General features: G+C 35.0%; 1 protein-coding gene across 9 annotated transcripts in view; it reads right to left on the reverse strand.

The window, feature by feature from the left end:
• NPAS3 (neuronal PAS domain protein 3) overlaps positions 1-12,382 on the reverse strand; it is a 758,559-nt gene that overhangs the window by 493,800 nt on the left and 252,377 nt on the right. For 7 of the 9 annotated variants that reach the window (XM_088145381.1, XM_088145379.1, XM_088145387.1 and 4 more), the window contains 2 exons: positions 2,836-3,080; positions 2,675-2,725 (listed from right to left, as the gene is read on the reverse strand). In XM_088145381.1, the coding sequence (XP_088001507.1) occupies positions 2,675-2,725; positions 2,836-3,080 (296 nt within the window). The remainder of the gene's footprint in view (positions 1-2,674; positions 2,726-2,835; positions 3,081-12,382) is intronic. The other 2 variants (XM_088145380.1, XM_088145384.1) reach the window with 1 other exon arrangement.

The following is a 12,382-nucleotide window of genomic DNA, read 5'->3' on the forward strand; positions in this document are numbered from 1 at the left end:
AGAATGAAGTAACATGGGTGAAGGAACAGAAACAGCAGTAAGTATAGCCTTGGTGGCTCCAGCTAGTTGCAGCATTTGGCACATTTGTGGAATCATCTGAGTAAAGACATTATTCTGTATGTCTACTTGTTGCTGATGCTGAAATAAGGTGTTGGCCACCTGTTCAGTTTTCAATAATGGTCTCAGTGAGTCAGTTGTCATGGCCTAGGTGAAGAATGTGAAACTAGGTAGCCTCCATTGTAAAGGGAGTAGTGAGTTTTTGAAATTAATATTGAGCTCTATGTTAATGGGGAAGAATGGTAATCATTTATTTGATAGCACAAAAATCTCTGTTCTTTTTTTGAAGTATGTTGGAAATGTTTATTCTCATTCCCCACATCAGAGAATTTCATCACACTGAACCACGAGAAAAGTTGCGTCCTTTTTAGATTTGTTGCTTGTTTGAAATTCAGTGCATTCCCCCCAATATGCTCTTCTTATGTCTCCTACACACTTTGTATCAAGTAATAACAATATCGGCTGCTTCTCCTCAATCTATCAGGTTTCTGTTATAGCTACTGTATCTATGTTCTTTTTTAAAAACCAATCATCCCTAATAAAAGCAGATCTGTAATCTTATTTTCCCCTGCACTTCAGTAGGAATAATTCTAGCTTTTGCCTAAACATAAAATTGAAACAAACAGGTAATATAGCTATTAGGGCACGAAAATCCCCAATAAATATTTTTTGTTGAATAACTCACATTATGAAACAATTATTTCTCTTTAGCACCAGGTTTTTCATGGCAACTGAAAGAGCATGTTCTCAAATGTTGACATCTCAAATATTGTAGTATTATTGGACTCTTTACATGCTCACACCAGTACATTGAACATGGCATCAGTAGATATGCAGCCATACATAAATTTTATGTTTTCTAGATTACCAATACAGTATTTCCTCTTCATATAAAATTAAAATATTTCTTATTAGAATATTATGGCTGCACCTAAAATTTAACATTACATGTTTCAAGCGCTCTGCCTTATTACATATGCATGTTCAAATGCAAGTGCATGTATGTATACACACAAACATGGAGATAAAGAAAAATATTTTTTTTGTTATGTTTTCCAAACAAGCTAATACATTATCCTGGTTTCTTCAGATAAATCATAATTAAGACTTATCAGAATGCTTAGTTCAAGCTTAATGATATACTAGTTAATTAAAAAGAAAAACAAATGGTTCATTCTTTCCTTGCAATTTTCTGCTGTAGACACGAGAGGGAAAGCAATGGTCCCAATGAGTTCATTCTAGATACTCAAAACTCCCTCTGTAGGGAGAAGTAACATTCAATACAGGTTAATCTATATAATCTGTGTTAGATATCTACATGTATCAGTTAAAGAAAAACTATCATTTATGACACATAACTTTTAATAGCATGTTCAAAACTATTCTTCAAAGATGAATATAGTCTAGGAGATGTCCTTCTAAAAACCCAATGATTAAAATAAAAAGAAATTAAATAATTTTGTCTGATTTATTTATCATCATCAGAAATTAATACAGTTTTAAAGGTGAGCTCATTCGTTTTAATATCAACTCAGTATGATTCAAAGATCAAGGCAAGAACAATTTCCCAAATTCTCCTGGCATCCATTTAGATCCCATTTTACAAAACTGCAGAATGTAGGTGGAGAGAGCCAAGCAAAAAGCCTTTTTGTCTAAGAAGACAGCTAGGTGAAAACTGGCTTCTAATTACTGTATTCAAGTAACAATCTGAAAAGTTTGTAAATATGTTTTGAATCTAGCGAAGGAGCTTTTAACACATTTAATAAACATTTATTCCTGTTTTGATTAACAAGTGAACTTTTTTTATAGTTAAGCAGTTGTAATACACATAAAATTTCATTAAAAAGTGTAAAAGACAATGACATATAAGTAATGACCCAATATTACAGCTTAAATGTTTGGCTTCCTGTACTTCAATGTAAGTATCTTCAAGCATATAGATAGAGCCGTTTACATTCAGTTTTTACCCTTTCTAATACTTGATTTGAATGAAATGGCTTTTATATTCAAGTTAATGCCTTAAATTTTAAAGAAATTACTTTCAAATTCAATAAAATATAAAGCAATAAGCATGCACAAGAATAAGTAATCCCAGTTATTTCTCTAGACATAAAATATATCACTTCTCTTATAACCAGAAAGGTTACATTTTTTTCACTAAAAAAACAAAAACAAAAACCTACTATCTACTTAATAAACAGAAAAATGTAACAGGGCTATTCTGTGTACACATACGTAAAACAAAGCTTTTAAAATGTATTAAGGCTTAACTTTCTAATAATCATGCAAAAGAATTTCACGGCTACAATCCAACACAGAATTAAGCATGCTTAAGCTGATCAATTTCAGATTTTAAAGACACTAAAGATCCAACCCATTATACACACTTACCTCAGAGTAAACCCCACTGAACTCAATGGGACTTATTTCTGAGTAACCATGTACTGTATTGTATTGTATCAGATCAGTGTTTCTCAATCTCAGCAATTTTAACAGTATTATACTAAGACCTAAGTTATGTAAATATGCATAACTCTTCTCATTTTCCCAGCACAATAGGTGTGCTTAGATGTTTGTGTTAAAATAAAATATAAATAGAATAAGAGGTTTATTTCACCTTCACATGGTGTCTTTCTCATGCAGACCTCAGATTTCCACATTTGTATCCCTTTAAAGGATTTGATATGCAGGGAAAAAAGAAAGGATGGTAAACATTTCAATGTAGACATCAGTTTTGGCTGCCACATTCCATGTGCTATCACTATCCAAACCCCATACCTTTCACTGATGTGTTAGGTGGTGGTCCTTCCATACGCAGGTTCCATGGAGGATCCCCTTGATTAGCAAAGTCCCTCATCTTCAAATAGCTAATTGTTAATCGGATGATAGATGCCTTGTCAAGCTGGCTGGTAATGGCAGCAGGGAGTGGCAATAATTTGGCCAACTCATAGAATTCAAAATTTTCTTTTCCTCTTCGAGAACGGGCAGCATCTCGGGATTTTTCCTTTCTCAAGGCTTGTAAACTGGGGGGGGAAAGAGAGCAAGATATTCATTAGTATTATATTTTCTCTGACAGAGCTACTGTTCTTTATGATTCCTTGCCACTGTACAAACATATCCTGCAAGCACTGACTAAATATAGACATGTAAGCTACAGGCATATATATTTCAGGATATATATGAAAGGGTCTCTGTTTTATGAATACCATTAGTAATCTATTTATTCTTACAAGAGCCATGCTGGACTAATCATCTTCTGAATTCTGTATAAACAGACTCAGGTAGCAATGCAAATGTGCAGGATTATCATCTTGATCCTATAATGGATTGGACCAGGGCTTATCAGTTGGAACTGAATCCCACCCAGAAGAAATTTCAATTAATGTTGTGTCCCAGGTCCATGAAGGGACTAAATATTTTGCTGGAGTCTCACTGAAAAAGCAAATGCAAAGCTTGGAATACTGCTGGACTATCATTACAGCTTCAGTGGCTCAGATCACTTTTAGCAGTTTTGGCTGGCATGCCAGGAATTACAATCTGGCCAGAGTGGTTCATACAATCTAAGACTAGAGCTGGACTATGTCATAAACACTAATTAGAAATAGCACTTCCCTGGAGTTAAAATGCACTGACTGAAAATACATTTCTATTCTGAAACTTGTATTCCATCACTGGAAACTGCAATTGTGCAGGGACATGAGGGAGCCTTCTTGATTGTCACATCATTGTTATGTAAGACTGTCTCCCAGGAGGCTAACTTAGAGCCAATATTGGCTTTATTTTGAAGTGGGAAATTGGATTTTCACCTATGCTTCGGAGTTCAGTGACTGTAGCTTGACTCCTATTCTGCTTTTATATAATTTTTGTTTTTTTAAAATGCATGTATAATATTGATAGGTTTTAAATATCTTAATGAAAACAAATGGTATCTGGACAGGTTTCTCACAATAGCCAATGGAAAGCCTACAAGGAAGACACAAAGCAACACTTATTACCTCCAGCAACTGGTATTAGAAACCTATTGCCTCCATTACTGGAAGTAATATATAATCATCATAATTAATAATCTCATTCTCTATGAATTAATTTTAAAATTCTTCCATAGAATAAGATAACAAATTACATATGCTTATTATGTTTTTGGTGAAGAACTATTTTCTTTTGTCTGTCCTATATCATACATGGGTTTATATACCCCTATCATGTTCCTCTTCCTCTTCTCTTTCCTTTTTCTTCTGTATCTCTCCCAATGTTACAATGTCATTTTTGAGGTGTGGCAACCTGAACTGTAAACAATATTCTAAGTGTGGTTGCACAAGAGATTTTCATTGAACTGTCTGTCATCATCCTGCCAAAACCCCTTTTTAGGACACCAATTGTGTTAGTCTATGGTGGCAAAAAATAATAACCTTTACTTGATGCCCTTTAATACAATTTGTAAGTTGGAAAAAGTGCAACAAGATTTTGCTTCTGATTTTCTGCTAAGATCCCTTTCTGATCAATCATAACTACTCCAGATCCCAACAGTATATATTTGAATTTAGAAATGTCTTGTCCTTATGTGTGTCATTTTAAACTTGTTTTCACTGAACTGTTACCATTTTAATGTCCGTTTCTCCAGCTGTGAAAAATCTTAGAATTCTCCATCATCCTTTTTTTGTTTGAATAATTCATAATAATTTGTTATCATCTTCAGAGTTGGCCAACTCACCACTCAATTCAAACTCCAGATTATTTATGAACAAATTAAAAAACAACCAATTCCAATATAGTAACTGTCATAGTAGATAAAATCCTGTTTTGTCCAAATGCATAATGCTGGTTTAATTATTAGGTCTAATTGATTTTGCTAGTACAATTAGCTTTACGCTCTAGTTCTTTAACTCTTACAGTATACTTAGAGCAACTTTGTGTATTAAATCTTATGGGTTATAATCAAGCTGTATTGGTGTTTATTATCTCCATTTACTTACAAAATACAGCCCCATATGTTATACCACTTATGTTTTAATATAAGTCTGAAACAATATGACATGCGTGCAAAGGTCCCAAATTCAGTCATTTACATCTCCAGACAGAACCAGGAACTACTGTATCTGTTTCTAAAACCATGGAGAACCACTCTGTGCCAGTAAACACTGAACTACATGGTCCAATGATTCAGTTTGCTACAAGGCAGCTTCTTATGTTCTTATCCTAATGGGCTAGGCACCCATACTCCAATTTAAAAAGCTTTTCTATCAGATTCAGAATGAAATACATCAAACAATCCATGCACTAGTGAGAAGAAATAACCATGTAATCAATGGAACTTTCTTCAAAACCTTTTTCCTTCTTGACTCCATGTGACTGCTATATTATGCCTACAATCCCTTTTAATAGTTCCTCTTTTCTATAAAACAGTGGTCTGCACTACTAGAGGAGTAGGAAAAGTTCTATATCTTACTTGGTGCATGTTAGACTGCACTCTCATTTTATATGTAGCTCAGTTTTAACCATGTCTGAAGCAAGAGCAATTGAGTTTAATAGGCTTTATTCCCAAGTGTCCCACAGCCTTTATATTTTCCCAGGGCAGTCTGCAGCAAGTTGCAATTATGCCAAAATGACAACATGTGCACAGCAACATCACTGCATATGTGCCATGCCTATGTGCCTATATCCTAACATCTGGTGCAAGCAAGTATGTCATGACACTTGCCCCCCTGCAGATGATTATGTACACATATATAAACAAACCAATTTTAAGTCAATTTCACCCTCTCAGAAACTCATTTTTAAAAGCAGATTCTTGCATATCATTACAACTGTTATGCTACAATTTTTGCATTACAACAATCGTGCTAAGACTGGCTTTTTAATATTCTGTTTAACATTTTATTTCATATTGCTTCTTCATTTCAGAAAACATTCAACATTTCTTTACTTATTCTTGAAATGAGAAGTATCACCCTACCTCATTACACACATCTTACCAAAAGTCTTTTGTAGTGGCAGCGCTGTACTTGTAATAAATAGTGATTGGCTTGGAGGACTATAACCATAAAATAAGGCCCTAGAGGCTGAAAGGTTGTTCAGACTATGATATAATGGCATAAGGCAGGGGGAATGACACAGCTTGTACATTAATCTAGTATCCATTTGCATTAGCTACTATTAAAAGGCATAGAAAGCTGATGACGGCAGCCAAAGCCACTTCTCCTTGTCCTCTAACTTTCAGGCAAGAGAATTGCAAGAGTAGACCCCACAGTGCTGTGTTTTCTTTTACAGCACTAATCATCCTGCCTTGGCTGCTTCCCAATCCTCATCTTTTGTATGGAGAAACATGCATAAATAGAGAAAATGAATCCAAAAAGGAAAGGAAAGGAAAAATCAGGAAAGGACTATGTGGCTTGCTCATTTCTCCTTAGGTTATCTGCAAAGTAGCAGGATTTGGCTCAAAGAAATGTTTAGTGTCAGAGAGTTTATGGAATGCGACCCACTAAGGCATAGAAGCCACAACATTTTTTTTATCAAGGTGCTTCACATCACTCTGAAGCCTTGTCCAGAAGTTTTGTTAGACAGAAGTGGCTTTTCCATATGTACAGAATCCTCTTTTGTCTACTGAAATTCCCAGGCAGGACATTAGAAACAAGAAAAAGTAAAGGAGGGTGGACACTGTTTTTTTTTTTTTTAAAAGGGCAAATCAGCTTCAGAGGAGTACTTTGCATTAACCTTTGACAAAGGAAAACATCCATTCAAAGCTTTGCACAATCCTATTGTTTATCACTGAAATTACTCCTACAGGTACAGCATCTGAGCTTCTGCACTGATTGTTGTAGCCCCCAAAACCAGATGTCTAACTTAATGAGAGAACAGAAAACATGAACCACATACTGCTACCACCATCACAGGTCTGTATGAAGAACCTGTATCTGTCTTCAGCTTAAACAAAAACTGTGATACCTGACAGTTTCTGAAACTGCTGACTCTTCAGAGTTATAAAGAAATCTAATGCCATGTTCTGTTTCTATATATAATATTGTGTGAGACAATAAAATATATAATGTAAGTAGTTCAGTGGGAATGGCTCAGCATTGTAAGATTCTTTGTTAATTTTGCTACCACATACTAATATTAACATACTTCTAGATTTCTGACTAGGAAAAATATTTGGACTCAAGTGCTCAAATATTGATACAATAATATTTCTGTTTAATAAAAATGACTTTTTACCATAAGAAAATAAATCTTGTTTCTTAAAAAGAAAGAAGTCATAAACCTTCTGTAAAGAATGAACAACTAAGATCTGAGGGCAAGCCAACTGGGTGGGTGGATGGATAGATTTCCCTACTTGTTTGCTTAGGAGAATCTAGCACTGTAGAGCTGTACTATTTATCAATTAATCTGGAAAGCAGACTCAAAGAAGGTCTATATTAAAAATTCAGCCATTAAAAATTCATCAAAGTTTTCATCATTTGAACTTGCATTCCTTTGAACACCTGCTTACTTGTCAGATCTCTGGTCAGAGTTAACAGTGGAAACTATGGTTGCTACAGAATCTGTACCACTTTTGACATGAACTGCATGACAACACTTGTGGATTAGCAGTTTAAAGCAACATGAAGCAAAATAAAATCTGACAAACTATGTTGCTTTACCAAACTTTTCAGTGTAATTATTGGACAAACCTGAATGGCCCCTTTGCCTCAATAAATGTTCTCAATGGGCGGGAATGAACATATTTTCCCATACTATATCACCTTTGTCAAAAGGCAAAATTTAGGCAAATATGTAAATAAATAGTATCTGCTGTTATTTATAGCAGAGCACAAGTTCTTTAAACCTGTCCAAGAAAGCTGCTTTAATGTCAAATAAAGCTGCCTAGAATATATGCTGGAAGTTAAAGTTGGAACCTTCAAGTTCAAGGTAAGAACTCTGCTGCTTAACTAATGCACTACTCATAGCTGTCATCATTAATTTATGTTAGCCTCTGTAAACACCAAGAGTATAATAGGCCAATTTCACAACTAAATATAGATGCACATTTTGTCCTTATATAAATGGCAGATTGCTGCTGTAGATCATCACTGCAACACGTCAGTAGAGATGCACTGTTTGATGCTCTGATGATCACACAATATATAAAACCAGTTGTAATGGTTGTTTGGAAGCAAAGTGTAACACAGCAGCAAAATTTCATTTGTTCCACAAACTCAGGATATATTAAGCTTGGCTGACGAAAACTGTTTGATGTGCTAAATCAGTTTGACCTTCATTTTCACTTTATATTTCCTATTTGACACATTAAATACAAAACTGGATACCATTACATATATAAAGAAAAAAAACCCTGTCAAATATGCACATATAGCAAGATTATATTTCAGATGCTTATACTCAAAGGAATGTCGAGGTCTTTCTGGAGAAAAAAGAAGCATGACAGATCTTAGCAATACTATTCTTATTTGTATACGGAGTCTTTGCACTACTGTATTCTTGGTCCAAACATCACTTAAATAAATTGTTATCAACTGTATCATAAATAACAATAATTGTTCATCTAGAATACAAACAGTACAAAGATTTTTCCCACTCTCCGAACCATTCAGTTGGCAGTTTAAAAACAGCAGAGAACAAACAGCTCTCCCTAGGAAAACTACCTAGTTAAGCAGAACTTTTATCTCAGGGCAAATTGTACATTTCACACCTTAAATTTCTATTTACAAAATCAGCTAATCACTTCACAATTGAACTTCTCAGAACAAAAAGTTATCAATTAAAGTGGTTGAAACTCCTGCAAATTATCATTTAAGAATGAAGTAATTGCTTTCATCAGGGCAGAAATGCCCGCCAGAACAGAAATGTCACTTTAGATTAGTGTTCTCACTCCTGAAGCAATGGATGACACAGCTGATATAAGACTAAATGCCAAGACCAATCAATTGCTTTTGTGGCTCTGTTCTGAGCTGCTGTAAAAGGGGCCATTTTCTAGGATCTACTCTCCATTATAGTAAATGCTATCTCCTTGGTAACATAATTTCATTTCTCATAAATTCTGCCTGAGACATTGTCATAACAATGGATGTTTGTTAAAAAGAATGCTGTTGGTTTAACGCAAAGAATTAAGTGTGAACGGCTGTCAAAGTACTACAGTTTATTTGTTCTTAAACATAAATTGAAGTCTTCTCCATTAAAAAGAATACTCATGTGGAAATGAGCATTCTGAACAAGTGTAATATATTGTGTTTGAAGGTGCTGTACAGCTGATTTAGAGTTGAGACTTCTTTTTTACATACATTTGCTTTGTTTCTGTAAGGCACCCTGGTCTTTTACAGAGATTTGTCAGTGTAAAAATAGAATAGATAAATACTTCACTTACTTTCCCAGCAGTGTAGTTTACAAATGTGAAATTACTGAAGAAAAAACAGTCTCATTATCGTATGACATGTTATTTGTTAGCAACCTCATCTGTGTATAAACGCTTCTTTTGAACTGAGCTCTCTTTAAAAAATATCTGCAATTGTTCAGCTTCTTAAAATACCAAGAATTTGACTTATGGACTCCAATTAAAAATATATCCAAAAAGCTAATTTGGTGGAACAGCAGCAATTTTTATGTGACTTTTTTTTATGGCTGAGTTAAAAAAAAAAATCACATAATAAATTCCATTTCAGAGTAGAAATAAAAAAAAAAAGTAAAGGTTTTTATTCTAAGAAAAGACACCATCATATATTGCAACACTATTATTGCCAAAACATAAGTTATCACAACTAAGAATGTAATTGCCTTACCTTATTCTGTTCTACTAGTGACTGATTGTTCAAACCAAAAATGCTGGGCCCAAGAGGTCATGTTAGGTTTAGGATTCCCAATATGCTCCCTGGGGGCATTTATGTGCAGGGTTTTACTTCCATGGCCCCGCTAGATTACCCACCCACTTCTTTTTACTTTTGTTTTTTTAATCCTTAATTTAAAAAGGGGTGGGAGATATCAGCATCTTGCAAAGTAATGCACTAGCCTCCCGTGCAATTATTTCCAAGAATTATTCTGGTCCCACAATTTTTCTAAGACAGCCACCCATAATTATTGATTTTACATCTGCTCAGAAAAAGAACAAACCTAAGTATGAGAAAGAATACTGTAGCATTCTAGTAGATATGTGTAGATAAGTATGTCCCCCATGCCAACCATTTTATGTCCCTCATGCCAACCATTTCTACATGTCTCTAGTAGGTTGTCTGTATTTATTTATCCTAAATTTAGAAGTATCCAACTCCAAAATTAGTATGGGTGGCTTACATCAAGTAAGAATAAAGAAAACAAGAAAAATAGCAAGAAAATCCTGTGCATCCAAACTCACTCCCTCTAACAAAAGATCAACTTCAGGGCTCCACAAACACCCTATATCAAGATGGGAGAGCAGCCAGATTTTTAGGGCCTTCAGGAATGTTATCAGGGTGAGGGCGACATGGATCTCTGGAGGATATACTTCAAGAGATGGAGAAGGCATGCTTCCTGGGTCCCAATAGATGGCAATGCTTGATTAAGGTGACTGAAGCGCACCACCTCTGCCTGATCTTACTAGATGGGCAAAAACCATGGGAGGGGGCAGTTCCTATTTTGGAAAGGCATTTGTTCTCAAAACTTCTATTATACATACCAACCCCAAAAGGTAAGGACTCTGAATAAGAGGCTTCTCATATAAGTAGCTATATGTTAAAGAAAAAATTATCTTCAAAAGCCATATAATTCTTATAGCATTAGAAGCCAACTATCCAGCATATTATCTATTAAGCATCTGTATTTCTTTCCTAATCTATCTTGATGGCATTTTGTAGTTAGATACGTTTAAAACAAGTATGTTCTCCTTGTGATAATTCTAGTTTTAAAAAAAAATTATGATGTTTAAGGGAATGCGACATAGTTATATATAAGAGTCTGTTCTGATTTATCTCTAAAATTTAAGCAACTTTCCACATTAATTGACATCCTAAGTCTACAACTAATTTGTTATCCTTGACTCTCTCTTCCCCAAACTAAATAAAACTACTAGCATTTCATTAAGAAACCAAGCATGAAAGGAGACCCAATCTCTGATCTCTAAACTATGCAGAAAAAAAAGTTAGTTGCTAAAATTTAAGTTTTTGAAGACTATGCACACATTTTATTAATATTTTCATTAAAGACTTTTCCTTACCGTCAAAGTACCATCCTAACAGCGTTAAAACACTGGAAATCTATAAATGATAAAATCAGCAGCTCTCCTAAATGACTTTTAAAAATATTAATATATGCAGGAATAAGATGGCTTCCTATTCACCATAAACATAATACAGTATGCCCACAAGGAAGATAAATAATACAAATTCCAGGTATTCCATAATTCTCCAAATTTATCAGTACTTCAGTTTCTCATAAGGATGCAGGTACTCCTTGCTTAATAACAGTAACTGACATTGGCAAAGTGATCATAAAGCATGACATCACATGACTGTGCCGACTTAGGACAGCAGTCCCAGTGAAACCTTATGAAAAAGGGCTCTTAGTTTCCCTCATATTTACTTCTTTACATTTGAAAACCAAAGGGATAACACAGACACGGACATTCATGAATCTTCACACATTTCTCTCAGACATCATCTTTACTTCTTTACATTTGAAAACCAAAGGGATAACATAGACAAAGACATTCATGAATCTTCATACATTTCTCTCATTCAGACATCCTGTCTCCATAAGGGTCGAGGCCATAAAGACAAGGGGGGGTGTCCTGAACTCTGACTAGATTCCAATAGGACATCAGGAAGATAAATTTCCCCCAATAATAAGGAGGATCCAAAACTTATGCCAATTTCAACCAATCATTTGTTAATTGCTGATCTCTTTGTAAGAAACATGTATAAAATTGTCTTCTTTGGGCATGGGAGGGGTCTCCTCTGCCTTAAGGGGAGACCCCAGCTGACTCTATTGGCAAACTTTAAATAAAACTTTAAAATCTCAGCTGGTATTTTCGTGTCTGATCTTCTGCCGGACTGAATCCTAATTGGGGTGAGTCTAAAAACTCTCAAATTTTGGTAACACCAGTTGCCACCATTAGGCGAATCCGGCACAGTTATTAAGCTCAATGTCATGTGATTGCCATTTGCGACCTCCTGCCGGCTTCCATGTTGACTTTGCTTGTCAGAAGGAGGCAGTAAAGGTCACAAATGGTGATCATGTGACCATGGGAAAGCTGCAAAGGCTGCAACTACAAGGACCAGTTGTAATTCTCCTTGTTCAGCACCATCGTAACTTCGAATGGTCACTAATCAAGTGGTTGTTAAGCGAGGACTACCTGTAACTGATT

This window comes from Python bivittatus, unplaced genomic scaffold, assembly GCF_059951505.1.
Source record: "Python bivittatus isolate LINGU-HERP-01145 unplaced genomic scaffold, Pbiv_v1 ctg000480_np1212, whole genome shotgun sequence".
Classification (NCBI taxonomy): domain Eukaryota; kingdom Metazoa; phylum Chordata; class Lepidosauria; order Squamata; family Pythonidae; genus Python; species Python bivittatus.